This window comes from Marmota marmota, unplaced genomic scaffold (genome assembly GCF_001458135.2).
Source record: "Marmota marmota marmota unplaced genomic scaffold, marMar, whole genome shotgun sequence".
Lineage (NCBI taxonomy): Eukaryota > Metazoa > Chordata > Mammalia > Rodentia > Sciuridae > Marmota > Marmota marmota.
The window spans coordinates 2,314,959-2,333,268 of record NW_026000081.1 but is presented as its reverse complement, the minus strand read 5'-3'; the positions used below and the strand labels follow the sequence as shown (position 1 = coordinate 2,333,268).

The following is an 18,310-nucleotide window of genomic DNA, read 5'->3' as shown; positions in this document are numbered from 1 at the left end:
CCTCCTCCTCCTCCTCCTCCTCCTCCTCCTCCTCCTTCCCGCATAGCCTTCTGGGAAATGTAGTTCCAGCGCGGGTGCTGTTTCCTACCGAGTTTGCCGCAGGAGCCCTTCCGAAAGGCACGTTTGCAGGCGGAATAGAAAAGACCAAAGCCCCAGGATCCCCTCTCCTAAATCTTGTGCACACATTCTCTGTACCACGAGTCACTCTCCCAAGCTCACTACACACACACCCAGCCCCAGACCTCTCTCTGCCAAAGAAGCCCCTCTAAGCAGTGCATCCGCCAGCTGGCTGGCGCCCCTTCCCGGGCTGGCGGCCCAAGAAGCGACTCCGCTCCCCGTAGATCGAATAGGGTAGGTGCAGGGAGGTGGGCGCTGTGAATCAGAAGGGCAAGGGGAGGGAGTCTGTAGGATGTGCTGAAGGACACAGGGGTTGGTGTGGGGGAGGGCCTCGGCCCCTGTGTAGTTTCTCCTCTGTGGGAAACCCCCGTTGCCCTAATGCAGGGCAGATGATTGGAGTACCGTTGTCTGGGTTTGGGAGGACCTGGCTGAGCTGATCAAGATCACCTGTCAGGATGACAGAAGGCTATCTCCGAGCCAGAGCCAGCCCCAGAACTAGGGTGGCCCCGAGGCTGCTGGGTTTTGCAGCGTCTTTACTGATCCGTCTCTCTCCTCCTGAGAACTGCGATCGATACCCTGCACCGCCTCTTCCCAAACCCTGGCTGGACCCTGACTCCATCCATCATTTTGGTTTCTTTTTCTAATGAATATTTTCTCTGCTACAAGGGCTGCTACTGAAGCCTTCGCATAGGAAGATTTCTCATCAGATTTGTCATTTTCCTTGCTAAGGCCTGGAAAGTACCTTAATCATCCACCTCTTTCTTCTCCGCAGCTGTTAACATTTTATTCCCATCCTCACACAAGAGACAAAAGTCTTCCATCTCATTAGAAAAGAAATACTAATCCTCTTTTTTCCTCCTCCACCCCTCACACTTTACCCTATATCCCTTTAGCTAAGAGGAAACCAGGTGTGAGAGCAAATAAGTCAAGGTCTATGAATTCAGAACCTCAGACTTTCATCCAGGGAAGGTTTAAGTACTTCAAAAATAATATTTGAGGGTCTTAACCAGACATCCATGGATGATGCCTAGGGCGCCCAGTAACCTGGTGAAATTGAATGTAAAATCATGCTCAAGTGCATTTTTCTAGGGAATGTTAATGTAGAATGCAATTGTCTGGGGGGTGGGTAGAGGTGCAAGTTTGTTCAGCAAGAAACCTTATAGTAAAGAGGAAAGCATATGGCCCTCAACTCATGACAGGAAGCTTGTTTGGGTCACAGATGGTAGGAAAGCAAATGGAAACAGCATTGTGGAAGTCACTATCTCTCGCCTTTTGAGTTTGCTCCAGATTTGCTAACGAGTCAGTTGCTTTGGACTAATTGGGTGCCACCAGAAGAGGCAGTGTCACCAGACTGGGGCCTGCCAGGAACAACTGCTCATCCAGCAGACTCTATTGCTTGGGGTGCAGAGTGGAGGGGAGTGGAATGTTATCTTGGTAGAAATGTTGATATCTGTCCAAGAACTTAAAGCAAGGGAGAGAAAGAGGGGAGAAAAATTCCCAGAAGGGCTCCAGTCTTGGCTCCTTCATGGCAAATGCTTGCAGCACTGTTTATTCAAATGTGTAATAACAAGCACCAGAAAACAACATGCAACATTCTCCCCCCACCCCTGACCTGCAATCCCAGAAGTAGGAGACCTATGACCACAATGTTGAAGGGAACTCATGTTCAGGAAAGGTTCAAGGTGGGCATTCTGGCAGGGCCAGATTCTACCAGGGCAAAGGGCAAGTGCCCTGCCTTTTGGCCTCCTGCAGTATCTGGAGAAACCAGACACCTTCTGCTACCTCAGGCCCCAATAGGCAAAGCAGTGATACCAGCCCTGGTTGGAGGACATATGACTCCTATAAGGACAACCCTGTCCTTGGCACTTGGCCCAGGCAGCCCTCTGGAGGTAATGAAGTGAACTGGCCTCTTAGGGTGGCCATGGAGAGAGAGAGAGGCCATAGTCTCTTCTGGCCAAGAAGAGCCAGCCTCTTTAGGAGAAGGAAGAGCCTTCTCTGCTGCAGGGAGAATTCTGGGATTCCTCTGCAGGAGTGAATACCTACCCCTTTACCGAGCTGAAGGGCATTGCTACCTTCAGTCCCCAAATGAGAGTACTTTATCCATCACATTTCAAATAAATTATAAATATGGACACAATCCAAATAATAGAAGTAGTAGAAGCTGCTCACAGACCCCCACAGGGGCCAGCCTGAAGAAAAATGAAGGTCACCCCTTTATTCTCTGTGTCTCTGGCCATGTAGGTGAAACTGTCTCCCCTTGTCCTGGAGTAACTATGGGTACAACTCAGGGCAGAGAGTTTCATATTTAGAAACATTCTCATCCCCATCTTCTTTCCTCCCTCCTCAAACCCCTTCCCAACATCTAAAAAATGAAAACAAATTGCTGAAGGACTCTGGAGCTTTGAGGGATATAAATCTCACACTTTTCCCCATCGAGTGGGAAAACTCTGACCCAAAGAGGAAATAATTGGCCCTAAGTCAAAGGTGCTGACCCCCAGGTACTCCAATAATGCACATGTTACTATGGGTGGCATTGAGGAAGGTGAGGACGTTGAAGGGGGTTAACTCAGTCCTGAGGACAGACTGGCATAGGACACATTCACCTTTGGGATGCTAAGCGGGCCAGTTGGCACTGGATTGGAAAATGGTTGAATTCTTCTCTCTTCATCCTTCCCTGAGCAGTCCGATGACTGGGGCAGATTGAAGTGTTCTGAGTGGGTAAGAAGTAGATGACCCTTGCCCAGTTAGCATTCGCTGGCCTTGGAGTCTAGAGAGGGACTGAGGAGGTATCAGGAAAAGGAGACACACCAAAGACAAATATGGAACTGGGTCCCAAAGTGAAGAAGCACCAATAGCATCAGGCTGCCCTGGACTGGGGAGGGGATAGACCCTGGCAAAATGAGGAAGCAGGGGAGGATGGGAAGACAACGGAGAGGGCACATCCTTTTGTAAAGATGAGAAGGGGGAAGTATGAGAGAAGGACTATATAAGGAACCAGGGAGAAACAAGCAAAGAGTAAGGGGGAAATGGGCCCATCCATCCATGTCCTGGGGCTCTGGGGCAACTCAGCCTCATGATGTCCTTCTGGCCCTTCCAGAGCCCCTATCTTGCTGCACAGGAATGAAAGGAAGGCCTGGACAGACTTCAAAAAGGATCTCAAATGCCTCAGACCCAAGAGGCAGGGGAAGGGAGGTGAACCGGGTGGTTGGGTGAGGGGGCCTGAAATGGAGATGCTCCTAAGCCCTTCATCTTGTGTCCCAAGTGTGAGATGAGACCAAGCCCAAGAAGGACAGGAAGGAAGGTAAAATTTTCTAAGGTAAGTATAGTTTAGAGTGCTGGTGGAAAGTGCCCCACCCTGGGGGTCAGAGGACCAAGGGGATAAAAGAAACTATTTCTGTCCCAAGTTTCCTGGCAAGTTTTTTCCTCAAGTTGCAATTCAGTTGCCATTTATCTGCTCCCATTGAGTTCAGGCTTCATCTAGACCCTCTAAGGGCCCTTTTTTAGGCTACTGTGCCTCCCTGGTTCACACATGGTGGGCTCTGTGGGCAAAGAGAAGCCAGAGAAGAGTGGGAAGCACATTGGACTCTGGGAAGGCTGGAAATCAGTCAGTACACAAGAAGCACTGAGCTCCTGCCATCTGGGGCTCCAGCAAGAGGAGGGATAGGAAGCCATGGGGTGGGCTGCCCAGGTTTCCAATAGCTGACGTCTGCCCATCTGTAGTCCCAAAGCTCAAAGCCTAGAATGATGGGGGAAGGGAGTTGGAGGAGGAAGAGGGAGGTCCTGGGAGCTGTTGGTGTTGAAGAGGTGCTGTCCAGTTCAGGAGTAGCCAGGCGGGGACTGTTTACTGCTTCTCCACTGCTCCCTGCTCAGCTGCACTCTCCTGGCTGGGGCCCTGGCCCTGGTCCTGGCCCTGGCCCTGCCCGTGCCACGGGGTCTCCTTGAACACAAACCAACAGTTCCCGGCCCACAGGAAGAAGTTGATAAAGCCGAAGAGCTGCAAAGGACATCAGGGGAGTATGTGAGAATAGTAGGGGAGGGATAGTATGAGAACAGGGAGTGGGGAGTTCCTGTGTTGGTGTAAGAAGCTCAGAGGACTAGAAAGACTAAGCAAGCTGGGTATAGAAGTAGGATTCAACGCGATCTCCCGTTAAGGGATTTCCTGGCAACTCTATCCACAGCATGCACCCAAGATGTAGCTTGGTCACTAGCCCAATCCTGCTGGTAAAGAGGTTATCATGCAAAGCATAGCAAGGATCCAGTAGTCAGGGGCCAGCAGGGCTTCCCACAGCAATACCAGGGGCCTGCCTGGAATACCTTCTGTTGGGTGAGTTTGACTGGAGCTGTCCAAGGTGCTTCTTCCCTAGGACCAGGGACTCAGCCAGGGCTACATTCAATATTTGTTTAAAATGTTTTAAAAACCTAACAGCAGGAAGTATTTAGGAGAAGGTGTACTGATGTTTGCAATTGACTTTGAAATGCATTAAAAATGGATTGATGAGAGAAGGTGGATAGGTAAATAATAAAGCAAGTCTAATACAATGTTAATGGGAGAGCCTAGGGGGTGAGCATCTGGGTGTTCACCATAAAATTCCTTCAAGTTTAATGTATATGTGAAATTTTTTGCAATAAAATGTTGGGGGGGGAATCTGTGAGTGGAGTTCCAGTATGTTCCAGAAGCTCCCTGATGTGCCAGTCATGAAACATTTCAGTTATGGGCCTTGATGAGGTCAGAGACATTTTCAGAGAGGATCTGAGATAGCTAAGGTGATGGCTCAGGCACTTTCCAGCTGATGTGAGCATATTTCAATGTTTTAGCAACTAGGATGACCAAATGCATGCCTATTGGCTGAATGCACCCCTGTCCTCAAATCCCTTTTCTGTGTGGGGGTCCAAGCAACGAAGAGCCCTTTCTCACTCTGGGTCTCCTTAAGAGCTCTGAACCAGCCACAGCCCTAAGCTCCCTCTTCATATGTTCAATGTGCACCCATACACAGCATGAAACAGGCAGGAGGGATGGGAGGTAGTCATGAGGACATGCCTAGAGGTGGGGAATGGGAGTGGCTCTTGGTTCTCCCATCCCAACATGCCTTCCCAGGATCAGCATCAGGTGCAGGTGGGCACTAAGTGTAAGAGCAGGGGACATCAGCCCTGGGGACCCCTCTCTGTTCCTCTTAGAACCTGCCAGCTGGGACAGGCCTGGGCAGCTGGGATAGTGCTGCTTCCCCTAGGCCCCATCAGTGGCCACAGGTCTCACCACGGAGATGTTGGCCAGTCCCATGGAGGGTGTGGCCCCAGCACTGCACACTGCTTCCTCTCCATGGCACACAGACATTGCTGCAGTCAGGCTGGATGGCCGTGTGGCACCTTTGACATCAGTCAGGCCCTTGCCCCAGGCAGCAGCAGCTACCAGCCAGAAGAAGGTGAAGGAGACGGTCACACAGAAGTCCTGGGAGAAGCAGAGAGTTGGGAATACACTCAGAAAGTCCCCATGATTCCCTAGTGTTTTTTCTCTCTTGACATGATACTCTAGAATCCTGGGGTCTTGGGATATCTGCCTCTTCCTGTCCTACCTGACACCTATAGCCCCAGGGGGTCCAGATGGTCCTAAGAAATCTGTGGGCTGGGGTTGTGGCTAGGGTAGAGCACTTGCCTTGCATGCACAAGGCCCTGGGTTTGAGCCTCAGCACCACATAAAAATAAATAAATAAAAATAAAGATATTGTGTCCACCTACAACTAAAAAAAATATTTAAAAAAAAAGAGAAAGAAATCTGTTCACTGCCACCAAAGTAGTCATGCCTCTCAGGCTGCCCTATCTACATCCTCAGAACTAAAGTCAGGCAACAAGGTGCTGAGGCTGGTCAGCCTCACCTCAAAACCCAAGTTATCTAAACTCCCTATTTTTTTAATATTTATTTTTTTTTGGTTGTAGTTGGACACAGTACCTTTGTTTTTATTTATTTATTTTTATGTGTTGCTGAGGATGGAACCCAGGGCTTTGCATGCGCTAGGCAAGCGCTTTACTGCTGAGCCACAACCCCAAGCCTAAACTCCTTATTCTTTATCCCCAACTTTTCCTTTGATCACCCTTACTCATCTAGAAGTAGTGGCAGAGGCAGATTTGGGAAATGGAGTTCTCTAATGTATGGCTTCTACCTTCATAACTGGAATAAGGAGAAAGTAAAGAGAATAATTAATACTAATAACAGCTAACACTTACAGTGGTTAACTATGTACCAGATATTTTACATACTTCCTTATTCCCCCACCCCCAGAAAAAAAAAACTAAAAAGCAGGTATTATTTCATCCACATTTATAGATGAGGAAACTGAGATTTTGAGAGGCTGAGTAATTTATCTAAGGCCACACAGTGACTGAAGCCATGAAGAGACTGTGCTGGGATTTGAACCCAAGCAGCCTAACTCCAAAGTCTGCTTATTTATACTGCTCTTGTGCTTTCTGTCAGTGGAAGGAAGCTATGGGAGGTTGGTAGAGGCAGAGGTTCCACATTTAGGTCTTGGGCCCAGAGAAGCTACTATGTTTGTCCATCCCTTGCCTCCATCCCTCTGGCCCATTCTCACTCACCACTAGCGGGAAGCGCTTGTTCTCCGTATAGAGGTTGTGGAAGCGCAGGTAGAGAACTAGGGCAGCCATGGTATAGAAGAAGGAAAAGATGCCAAGGGTCACAAAGAACTCAGCAGGGGCAGAGAAGTCCCCCATGAGGTGCATGGTCTTGGAGGTGGATTCATCATCACAGAGAGGCATCTCATACTGGACCCGGTGCAACCTGCAGATGGTAGGAGAGGCCATCTTGAGCTCAGGTAACCAGCTTTCTCCATGCTCCAGGAAGGGTCCTGGGTTAGTTCTCACCCTGGGACTATTACAGAGTGAAGAAAGGTGTGGAACAGTACTTCTGGAGGGAAACTTGCAGTCAAAGCAGGAGCTTCCCTACAGTTTCATTCAAGTCCTACCTCCCCCTGGACTGCCATCCTACACTCATCCACCTGCCCAGATATGGTGAACATGTGGTTCCAAGAAGTCAGGGCCTTTAAGGTCACAACCACAATATATAATCCATCTATTTCTGGTAGCCAAACCACTAGGCAAATCAGCTGCTTTCTGCTCCTGGGAAAATACAGGGTCACAGTGACCAAGCTCAGGTTTGAATCACCCATTCTCAGGCCTTACTTAGCTTCCTAATTTGAGTATCTTGGACAAAACAAAGAGAAAAACACAACATTTTATATACAGGAGACAATCTAAGTTGGGTGCCAAAAACTAGACATTTCTTAAAAAGGTGAGCCCTGTCTCCATTCTCTTCTGAACACTTACTCACCCCTTCTCTAAGCTCTCAAATAATCCAGGAAAGAATACTCTTCTCTACCTCCTGGATAAGATATGCCTCCTTGTTTTCTGGTGGTACCAGAAAGAACTAACAAGCTTCCTTACTTCGAAGCAGAAAGGGGGCTTCTGAGGATCAGAGAGAGCTGTTCAACTTTCTCAGACTCCTTCCAATGCCTGGGGGTTTTCTGCATGCACTTTATGACCCCCTATTGGTTGGCCACGGACTGGAACATAATAACGATGATCTATTTGTGTTTCCCTTATGTTTTCCTCTGGTCAGTTTGTCTGAGATCACTGAAGGGTGGAACGGACCTAAGTCTTATAATTCTGTTGGAATCTGGATTGGCACACAACAAGTGGTCTTTAGATTTCTGGAGGAGGAAGAGACAAAGCAGGTCCTGCTGATCTCGTGAGAGAGTCTGTGCTGGGTCATAACCCATTTCTGCTCACCTGAAGGGATAGCCGAACAAAACAATGATGGAGCTCACGTCCTTGGCTTCGTTGTTGCAGCGAACTGTTGCTCCTGTCTCCCCGCTGTAGGAGCCGCAGGACCCGAAGGCGAAAATAGCAAAGAGCTGAGAGAGAGTGAAGCCCCTTTAAAAATCAGAAAGCCTCATGTGGCCAAGGTGAAGAACCACCCTCTGTCTCCAGCAGATACTGAGGGGCCAGGGAGTGAGATTCCCTTTAATCTTGTTCCTCCTGGGCAGGGATTCATGGCTACCATGGTTTTTCAGTTCAGGGTGTAATATTCATCATACAGGGTAGTGGACCAGATAGCAAATGAATTAAATTAGACTTTGAGTGGTGTCTAGGAAATGGATCCTCTCCAGGTCTCCTCATTGGGCATGACACTGGGGACCAGGGGCAGCCTCTTCAAGATGAGAAGTAACACCAGAACCTCTGTAATTCCAGCTATTGGAAACTTCCTCTCAAAAGTTTTCTCTCAATTTTTCTCCCAAGGGAGAGGCACCCTGTGAAATGGATTCCTCTGCACCAACGCAGATCAGGCATGCCTGAAGTGCTTTTCATTTCTCCTTTAGCCAAAGAATCTTCCCCTTACCTTGTTGCTAACTTCCAGCGATTTCCTGCCCCAGAGGAGATACCGTGTAGCTGGAGGGGACAACTTCTACCAAGCTTTTCCATGGAACTACCATCCTAACTCCTCTTCCCCGAAAGCACCTTTCCTTCCAGCGACAGTGCTGGCTGGGCCAGTGCTGACTGTCCTGGCTAGAGACCAAAGAAAAGTACCCTCCACTTGCCTTATCAGCCTCTGCTATTTTCCCACTGGAGTTTCTCTTTGTAACCTGTTGATGCTGCCATTTCTCAGTGTTAAAAAGCAGAGGCGTTCCAGACCACTTGAACTGTTTTCTTCTCTACCTTTCATCACATTTGACTACCTCTTGTATTGAGCAAAATGAAATTGTCTCATTCTGTGATTCTCACATTTCTTTCCAGGAAATACCCTTTGATTAGAAAAGGAGGTGGAGTCTCTTATTCTCCCACATCAGTTGCTCAGTCCCAGTTTCCTGTGCCCCTATCTTTTGATTTGTTCACAGTATCATCTTTCTTATTAAGCAGTGAACTTATTCTGTGAATTGTTCATTTTCTGTACGTTTCTCTATGACTCAATGTCTTGGTCATTAAAGGACCTAGAAAACAACTAATCTACACTCCAGTCCTGCATCCAGAGTAGAATTGCACATTATTTTGCTAATGCCTATTGACGTTGTGAAATAAAAAGAGACCTGAACTAGGAGTCTGAAAATCTGGGTTCTAGTTGTAGCTCTGTTGCTAATTAGCCAGGTGACTCCACTGTCTGAGTCATAGTTTCTTCATCTGTAAAATGAGGCATTTGGAGGTAATCTAGAGGCTTTTCCCAGCTCTGAAATTCTCTCACTCTCTGAGGGTAATGCTATCAGTGTGCTCTTGGCTGGATTTGCCAACAGCTGTGCTCTGCCCTTGGGTGGTGTCGGGTGCCACTACCCCGCCTTGCACCGCCTGGCCCAGCAGAACTCCATGCTGGAGCCACTGACTTCTCTCTTAAGGTCATAACGTTCACCTCTGTTTTCAGGAGACTTGCTCTAGACAAATGAGAATTGTCTCCATTGGTAAAGATAATCAGGAAAGGAGATAAGTGTAATATCTCTGCAGTGCCTATATAACCCCCACTCCTGAATTAAACTATGCAGGCTGCAGTAGAGCCCTGCTTGCTCACCTCCCTGACAGAACTGGAGAGAAGTCACTGGAACCCTCTGCATCGTTACCCTTCACATACTCAAAGTTGCCTCCCAGGCATAACAATAAAACTCCCTAGCTCTTCCTCAGAGGAATTCTCTCATCTTTGTGGGCTCTGTGGCTTTCTGATTCCCTGAGGAAGTTTCTTTATTTCTCTTAGCTTCTGGTGCCCAGAAATGGACACAATTAGGGTGTCATATTCTAGGAAGGGCAGCACAGTTGGATATAATTTTACCCATTGGCAGTTAGTCAGTGAATGGCTCCTCATAGAAAGTGTGCAGGTATTCCTAACTTGAGAGAGTGAGTGGTCAGTTATGGAGCCTTCTCTTCACGAGCCCTCTCTTGACAGGCACTGTTGAACATCGACAGGAAGATGACATTTCTCAAGCATCTACTTTGTACCAGGCAGGCTCTGTTCTAGATACTACTAGTGAACAGAAGATAAAAAAAAATGAATCCGTCCTCATTGGAGCTCATGCTCTAGAACCTACCCACAATGGTAGCCACTAGCCAAGGCTATGTAAATTAATTAACGTAAAACTAAATTTTACATTCAGTTGTTTGATCATGCCAGCCATATTTCAAGGGCTCAGTAGGCACATTCGGCTAGCAGGTACTGCAGTCATCAGCACAGATTATAGAACTTTTCCATCATCATTGAAAATTCTCCTATGTCAAGACGATAACCTCAAGGTTCTGAAACTTCTAAGCCCTGCTCTCTGATTCTTCAAAGGGCAAAATATACCCATAAGAACTTTACTGTTAATGCTTTGCTTTTCTGATTCTTTGAAACTTAGGAATCTAAACATCTTCCATGATGGCTTTTTTACTTACCAGAATATTTGTTTGTTAGTGCTAGGGACCTAACTCAGGGCCTGTGCGTACTAGCTGTAGAGCTATGTACCTAGCCCCAAGAACACGTCTAAATATGAACTCACAGTCAGATGGTGGCAGATACAGTGTGCTATATGAACGGATGATGGGAAAATCTGAGAAGAATGATCATAGATCATAGAGCAGCAGAACAAAAAGGGTCTCAGAGATTATTAAGCTCAACAGTATCATTTCACAAAGATGGAAACTGAAGACCCCCAAAATAAGATGATTTTCTCTAAGTCACATTAGCTGATGTAAGAGCCAGGTTATGAATTTACATCCCCTTTCCAGTGCTCTTCCTATGTCATTCATTTATTCATCCAACACTTATTGAGCATTCATTTATTCATCCAACACTTACTGAGCATCTATCTACCTTGTGCCAGGTGCTCGAGATACAAAAATGAGTAAGACCTGGCTTCTATTATCAATAATTCATGTTAAGAAGGGAATGTCATGTTAAAACAAGCAAAACCCAGCACCATAGTTATTAAAGCTAAGGTAGAAGCCAGGTGCAGTGGTACCTGCATGTAATCCCAGTGACTATAATTGAAGGGAGACTGAGAATTTAGTCAGACCCTATCTCAAAATAAAAAATTAAAAGGGCTGAGGATGTCTCTCAGTGGTAAAGTACCCCTAGGTTAAATCCGTAGTACCAAGGAAGGAAGGAAGGAAGGAAGGAGGGAGGGAGGGAGGGAAGGAAGGAAGGAAGGAAGGAAGGAAGGAAGGAAGGAAAGAAGGAAGGAAGGAAGGAAGGAAGGAAGGAAGGAAGGAAGGAAAGAAGAAAAGAAAAAGGAAAGGAGGCTAAAGGAGAGATCTTTACTGTGTGTGGTGGGGATTACAAGGAGAGAGGAGACCTGTACCCTGGGCTGCAGAAGCATGGAAAAACACCCTCACCCAGCCCATGGCTCCTAATACTCCATCTTTCTGCCTCAGATTTGCTTCCTTCCTTAACTGTTCAGGGAACTAAGCCCAAGGAAGAAGAGGGTGACAACTGAAACAACCCTGTCACCATGCACAAGGCTCTGAGAGCAACCTGATCACAAAGAACAGCAGCCAAAGATGGAGGCTCTGAGACAGGGGGATTTCTGGAATTCTGGTGCCAACCAGTTTTCCTTCTCTTGGACTTGCATTGCTCCTCCTGCCTCCATGTCTCTTTTATAAAGACGTTGGAATAACTTTTCCCAGGTGTGGGTTTTTTTGTTTTGTTTTGTTTTTGTACTGTGGATTGGATCCAGAGGTGCTCCAACATCAAGCTATTCCCAGCCCTTTTTTATTTTTTATTTTCATACAGGGTCCCCCTGAGTTGCCCAACTGACCTTGAACTTGTGATCCTCCTGCCTCAGGCTCCCGAGTCACTGGGATTGCAGGTGTGCACCACTGCATCCAGCCAACCTTCCCAGTTAAAGGATGAGGTTGTACTTTGGACTGTTGTCCAGAGAACACCAACATCATCAGTGCAAAGCATAGAAGGCAAGTTCTTTCCCCCAAATCCTCCACCATAATCATCCGATTGGTTTGATGAACTCTGATGATGTCCTTTCAAATCCTCCACAGTGACTGAAATAACTCCATTACAGACACCTCAGAGTCAAGTAAATTACTTTGGCATCCCAAAGGTGAAATTTTCATTAGGAGGACACTCTCAGTTAAAAGTAATATAACTTATTTATAAGCAAATGAGAATAATGACTGAGTCATCTAGAGATCTTTTGGACCTTGCCATCAAACTGAGGATTTGGCAGTGACATTTGAATAATCTCACTAAAGGACAAGACTAGTTGGGCAGTCTGCACAGGGGAGAAAATAGGGAAAGGCGGAGGTTCGGGAATAAAATATCTCCTGGAGTGCCTGGCTCACTAGGTTCACTAAGCATCACAGAAATTGTCTTTTGTAATCTTCCCAGTGAGCCTATAAGACAGGTCTCATTTACATTCAAGGAAAATGAGACCCATAAAAATTTCATCTCTTATCCAAATTTCTAGGACTATAAGCACAGGATAAAATTTAAGCCAAAGCCCAACTGACCTTAAAGTCTGCCTTAAAAACAAATATAAACAAAAAACCTACTTCTCCAATAACTGGTCTATGCTCGGGTAGATTTAGTGAGATTCTTAGAATTAGAATTGAGGTGAGAATAATTTCTGAATTTTAAAGACATTCTAACATAAGCTCCTGACTCATAAAAGAATTACATCACTTTTTCCTCTCAAGAATTCCAGTAAAACCTTTGCTTTTTGATAATAATGACTATAAAAGTTTTCAATTACCATTACCATAATGGCAAGATTTGTGTTTTAGTTTGTCTTCCTCTAGTCAGGAGTACTTTATCCCACCAAGCAAAAAAAGAAAAAAGGGTGAAAAAAAAACAAATGACATTTTCACTGTTGTTTCTGTGCTGGTTCCTGTGAACTTTCATGTGAGCTCATCTGCAAAAATGCAAAGCAAGTGAAACTTGTGCCCTGAATTTATGCTACCCAGGATAGCATTAAAACCAAATCATGTCTCCTTATGATTCTGCACTGTGAATGACGACTAGTTTAGAGTTTGTTCTCCACCCAGGACCCTTGAGTTTAGCAATGTGAGAGAAAGGGATCTCTGTTTTGTAGTTGAAGGGTTTTTTGTTTTTTTTTTTTTTGGAGTTGAAGATCATAAACATCAAACAGGTATTACTTGGTAGGGCATCAGCACTGACCCTAGGAGAACACTGGATTATCTCCCTAGGAATTGCTCTGTCCAGCCTTTATAGAAATGTGGTGGGGGGCTGAGGCTGTAACTCAGTAGCAGGGCAATTGCCTAGCATGTGTGAGGCACTGGGTTTGATCCTTAGCACCACATAAAAATAAACAAACAAAACAAGGCATTCTGTCCATCTATAACTACAAAAGAAAATTAAAAAAAAAAAAAAAAGAAGAAATGTGGTAGGTACAGCGGGCTGTAGGGACAGGAGTGAAGAAGGTTGCTTTTCAGAATCCCCCCAGGGAAGGCAAGTCCATAATCCAATAACTTCATTATTCCTTCATCCCTTGATAGTCTGTCTTCAAATTTCCATTAGATCCATTTTGTCAAGTTTTATGATAAAATTGTACTCTTACATTTCAGTCAGGTTCTGCTCCTATGGATGGCACTTAATGGCTCTCTGACTTCTGGATGACTTCTGGATGCCAGTCACTCAGAGCATAAATATTCTTATATGGGCCCCTCTGGTATTCAAGTGGTGGGTCAGAACAGGGAAGTGGCAGGAGGTCAAAGAACTCAATCAGCAGTTGGTCCCACTGTACTTGAGGCAGTAAGGAAAGTGGGAAGTTCCCACGAAGTTCCAGAGTCTATACTTGGGAACTCCCCAGGCTGGCCTATAGCCCTAATTAGGAGTCTCAGATATCCAGAGATAATCCCAAATACACTATTGCTTCTGAATTTCAGATTTGACGATTCTCATCTATGATTTAGTAGTTAGTGACACAGTGCTAATTCCTGTCTCCAGAGAGTTTAAAGCCCTTTAGAACACAATCCTCCTGAGTATTAATGGTAATTTATTCCCTAGCTGAATGCTGTGCTGAAAGTGTATTAATTAAGTTATTCATACACCACTTGATGTGTGGATTGTTTAACTTAAAACCTCTTCTGCAGTAGTGCACTAAATGCCCTCCCCCCAACAAGTCTTTATGATTTGAAAAAGTGCCTGCATCTCTCCACATTCCTAACTTAAATCCAGGAGGCCTGGGGCACTGGGAAGAGCAAAGAGCATAAGTACCAGTGAAGAAATGAGGTGGTATTTCCACTAGATCAAACCACTTGAAGAAATTGAGGACCTGGGCAAAGGTCGTAGGGTAAATCTATCTAGGGTTACATTTTAGCACACCAAGCAATTTAAAGCTTAAGAGGACCCCCGAGGATGGTCAGATCCACATTTGACCAATGTTGGGAACTGAAGTCCAGAGAAGTGACTTGCCCAAGGTTGTGCAGCTGGAAACACAGATCCAGGCCTGGAATCCAGATTTCCAGCTTCCCAGATCTGTGTTCTCATTGTACATACTACATTTTGGTTATATTGTCATTTTTATTCTGTCATAATTTTGTTCTTTTGTTTATTCTCAGGGCTGGTGAGTTCCATTCATTCATTCATTCACTTCCTCACTCTATTACAAAACCCCAGATTCCTCTAGTGACCTCAACAGGAAATCCCGAGCTGGGAGCCTGTCCTTGAGTCCACTCCAAGGATCTTCCAGGTCCTGGTGGGTTTGGGGCAGGTTTCCATAGCGCCTCTCCTTCCCTCCTTTGCCCTCTGAAGCTTCTCTGGGGGTGAAGAGCGGATCTCATCCCCCTTGTCCTCCTCCTCCTCCCGCCCGCCACCGAGGAGTGGTATGTGCAGGATCAGAGTTCTGGAAAGGTTACACCGGGGTCCTGTCGCCCGAGTGAAATGTGAGCGCCTTGGGCAAAGGTTCCTTGCACATAGAAGGACCGAATCCGGGACTCCGCATGCCTGGCTCCTCACCCTCCTACCACTGAGTGCTGGACAAGCATCCCCAGCCCGCCCCTCCCCCGCCCACCTGTCACCGCCCCCCACCCTTCCGCAGTGGCCTGGCTGCTTCACCTCCCCAGCCCCCACCAGAGCCACATTGCTTCAGGTCGTCGTCACAGTCCAAGCTCCCGAAATAGCCCGGGGCTGGGGCAGAGACTCACCCACTGGAGAACTTTGATGAAGCCCAGTGGCTCCTCCAGCCGTCGCCAGCGCAGCCCCACCAGCAGGCGGTCCACCTGCGAAGACAGAGCCAGCTAGCTGTCAAGGCGGTGGGGAGACACTAGTCCCTCTCCTCCTCCTACTACTACACAGGGGCAGAGGGTGGAATCAGAGTCAGGGCCGACAGTTAGGTGGAGGGGATCGGTGGCAGAGCCCAGGGGCGCTCGGGAAGTACCTGCTGGCGCGGCGACTTGTCCGCTGTGCGGCTGGGGCTCTCCGCCGACGACATGCTGGCGCAGCAGGACTGGAGCGCAGCGCGGGGGCTCGGCTCCCTCGCAGGGAGGCTGCGGGAACAGCGGTGGAGTTGGGGGCTGCTCACTCGCGGCCGTCGGCGGGCCGGGATCCAGGCTGGCGGGGTGGGTAGCGGGGGCGCTGCTGCTCGCGCTGGTCTAGGCTGTGGCCGCTGCTCTGCCCCGCCGATGCAGAAAGCCCCCGAGTCCGATTCAAACTTCTGTCAAACTCGCAGGCGAACTTGGCAGGGGAGTCACGTGGCGTGCGCTCCCGAATCCTGCTCCCGCCCCCTTTGATCCCCTTTCTCCGTGGCCAAACTCCTTAAAGGGACCTGTGGCCTCTGTGGACAGTTCGGCCTCGAAAGGGCTCAGGTTCTTTGCCAGAAGCCTTCAGGGCCGGACCCCATCGAAACACCACGGTCACGAGCAACACCACGGCGAAAATCTGGAGCGCGCTGGGACGCACCGGCTCCTAGTTTATCTTTCCGGGGTTTTCCTGGATTCGGAATTGCTCTGCCCTGGTTTTTCTCCTCTTCCAAACCTTAATATCTAGAACTTGAAGGATTTTCACTAGACATTTTTAGTGCTTATTGTTAACATGCCTCTTGCTTCCAAAATTTTTACGGAGTCAGTACAGAAGGAAAAAAAGCACTAGAATTTAAACTGCCCACTTTATATTCTAACTTAGCATTGTTTTATTATTATTTTTACCAACAAAAAGCATTTGTGTTTTAGTGATTTAAAAATTATTAATCTTTAAAAAATATGAACCAAATGTTCTTTAAAATAGCCAATGCTATCTAAACGAAAAGAAAGTCTTTGAAATCGGAGCAAAGATTGAAGTTTTGTTGAAAAGTTAACAGAGTTGAATTTTGATTGATTTAAAAATAGGTCTTGTTTTCTGAAAGTGTTCAACAGGAGCCCCGCGTGAGCAGTTGTGAAAATTACACATTCGATTAACGGGAGTGTAAAGTGTAAGTAGTAAAAGGTTAAGTGGTTTGTCTAAGGACGCTGAGCGGGTCAGTGGGCGGTGGCCAGAGAATAGAACCTGCCTGCTCTTCTTATCTGACTTGTAAATATGTATCCATTCTTGGAAGACCCCCCATGCCCACCTCCATCACTTCAGAATGAATGCTTTTTGGACAAACTCTTGGCTATCATTTGTGCAATTCATTCCCCCATTGAATTAAGTGCCTTCCCAAAGTTGGGAATGAGGAGGAGAAGCAGGCAGCTCAGGCTGGGATGGGGCCACCTGGGGTTGAAGGAAACTTCTCCTGTGGATTTCCATGAAAATCTAGGATAAAAATCAAACAGCTTAGCTCCCAGTTCAGTTCTTAATAAATTCTTCTGTTGTCTTATATTCCTGTTCTATGGACTAGAAATAATAATTTCTGTCCCATTTACTTCATAAGACCATCTTGAAGATCAAGTGATGTTATGTAAATACCTACACTACACAAATATAAAATATGTATTACTGAGGTCGACAATAATATGCATATACAATACAACACAATCAGAAAAGAATCAGAATATCGCAGCATAAATCCACATACCCACCTACCACCTTATTCAACTTTAACAATTTGCCTTTCCATTTGCCTCAAATCCATTCTTCCTCTTCTTCTTCTTCTTCTTTTTTTTTTTTAAGGGGGGCCGGCATACTGGGGATTGAACTCAGGTGTACTCTGCTACTGAGCCACATCCCCAGCCCTATTTTTAAATTTTATTTAGAGACAGGGTCTCACTGAGTTGCTTAGTGCCTCACATTTGCTGAGGCTGGGTTTGAACTCAAGAGCCTCCTGCCTCAGCCTCCCAAACCTCTGGGATTACAGGCATGTGCCACAGTGCATGGTCTCAAATCCATTCTTTTCTTTTCTTTTCTTAATATTGTAGGTGGACACAATATCTTTATTTTATTTGCATGTGGTGCTGAGAATCAAACCCAGTGTCTCACGCATGCTAGGCAAGCCCTTTACCTCTGAGCCACAGCCACAACCTGGCCTCAAATCCATTATTAAAAAAGAAATAAAAATTGCATGCAAAATCAAAGTCCTGTTTGTACCTCTAATCATTCTCTCCTCCTTCTTCCTCCTCAGATACAATCACTATTCTATACTTAATTTGTTTTTTTTTTTGTCAGTTCCTTGTATGTTTTAATGCTTTTTCTTGTTGTGTAAGACTGTATCTAGAGACAATACATAGTCTCCAGACATAGTAATGTTTTTCAAATTGTTTTAAACTTTAGCTAAATAAGATCATGCTTTAGATAATGTTCTTCAACTGCTTGTTACTTCATATTGTGTTAATGAGAGTCATCTAGCCTGACACTTATAGCTTTGGTTTGTTCATTTTAGCTATATAAATTCAACTGCATAAGCTAGGTGTGGTGACAGGCCTGTAATCCCAAAGGCTCAGGAGACTTGAGGTGATTACAAACTCAAAGCCAGTCTCAGCAATTTAGGAGGCTCTAAGCAACAAAGTGAGACAATGTTTCAAAATAAAACATTGAAAAATGGTCTTAGGATATGGCTCAGTGGTTAAGAGCCCCTGGGTTGAATCCCTGGTACAAAACAAAAAAATTCAACTATTGGGGCTGGGGATGTGGCTCAAGCGGTAGGGTGCTCGCCTGGCATGCGCGGGACGCAGGGTTCCATCCTCAGCACCACATAAAAATAAAATAAAGATGCTGTGTCCACTGAAAACTAAAAAATAAATATTAAAAAATGAATATTAAAAAATTCTCTCTCTCTCTCTCTCTCTCTCT

The 18,310-nt window shown here is 46.2% G+C and overlaps 1 protein-coding gene and 1 non-coding gene across 2 annotated transcripts; both read right to left on the bottom strand.

Annotated features, from left to right (window-relative positions):
* Window positions 1–1,631: 1,631 nt before the first annotated feature.
* Window positions 1,632–15,831, bottom strand: Sypl2 (synaptophysin like 2). The gene is made up of 6 exons (XM_015505111.2): window positions 15,489–15,831; window positions 15,256–15,330; window positions 7,912–8,036; window positions 6,703–6,904; window positions 5,372–5,563; window positions 1,632–4,111 (listed from the first exon to the last, which is right to left on the bottom strand). Exons 1-6 carry the CDS (start codon window positions 15,540–15,542, stop codon window positions 3,959–3,961), a joined length of 801 nt encoding a protein of 266 aa, XP_015360597.1. The 5' UTR covers window positions 15,543–15,831; the 3' UTR covers window positions 1,632–3,958.
* Window positions 13,945–14,019, bottom strand: LOC125620351. Its single transcript, XR_007351953.1, has one exon. It is a non-coding gene; the product is annotated as a small nucleolar RNA U2-19 (small nucleolar RNA).
* Window positions 15,832–18,310: the final 2,479 nt, after the last annotated feature.

Excerpts from the sequence above, each read along its gene's own strand:
- Sypl2 (XM_015505111.2), bottom strand. The coding sequence starts at position 15,542 with ATGTCGTCGGCGGAGAGCCCCAGCCGCACAGCGGACAAGTCGCCGCGC. Across the intron at positions 8,037-15,255 it reads TCATCAAAGTTCTCCAGTGG|CTCTTTGCTATTTTCGCCTT; the intron begins GTGAGTCTCTGC and ends ACTCTCTCTCAG. Across the intron at positions 5,564-6,702 it reads ACAAGCGCTTCCCGCTAGTG|GACTTCTGTGTGACCGTCTC; the intron begins GTGAGTGAGAAT and ends TGCTTCTCCCAG.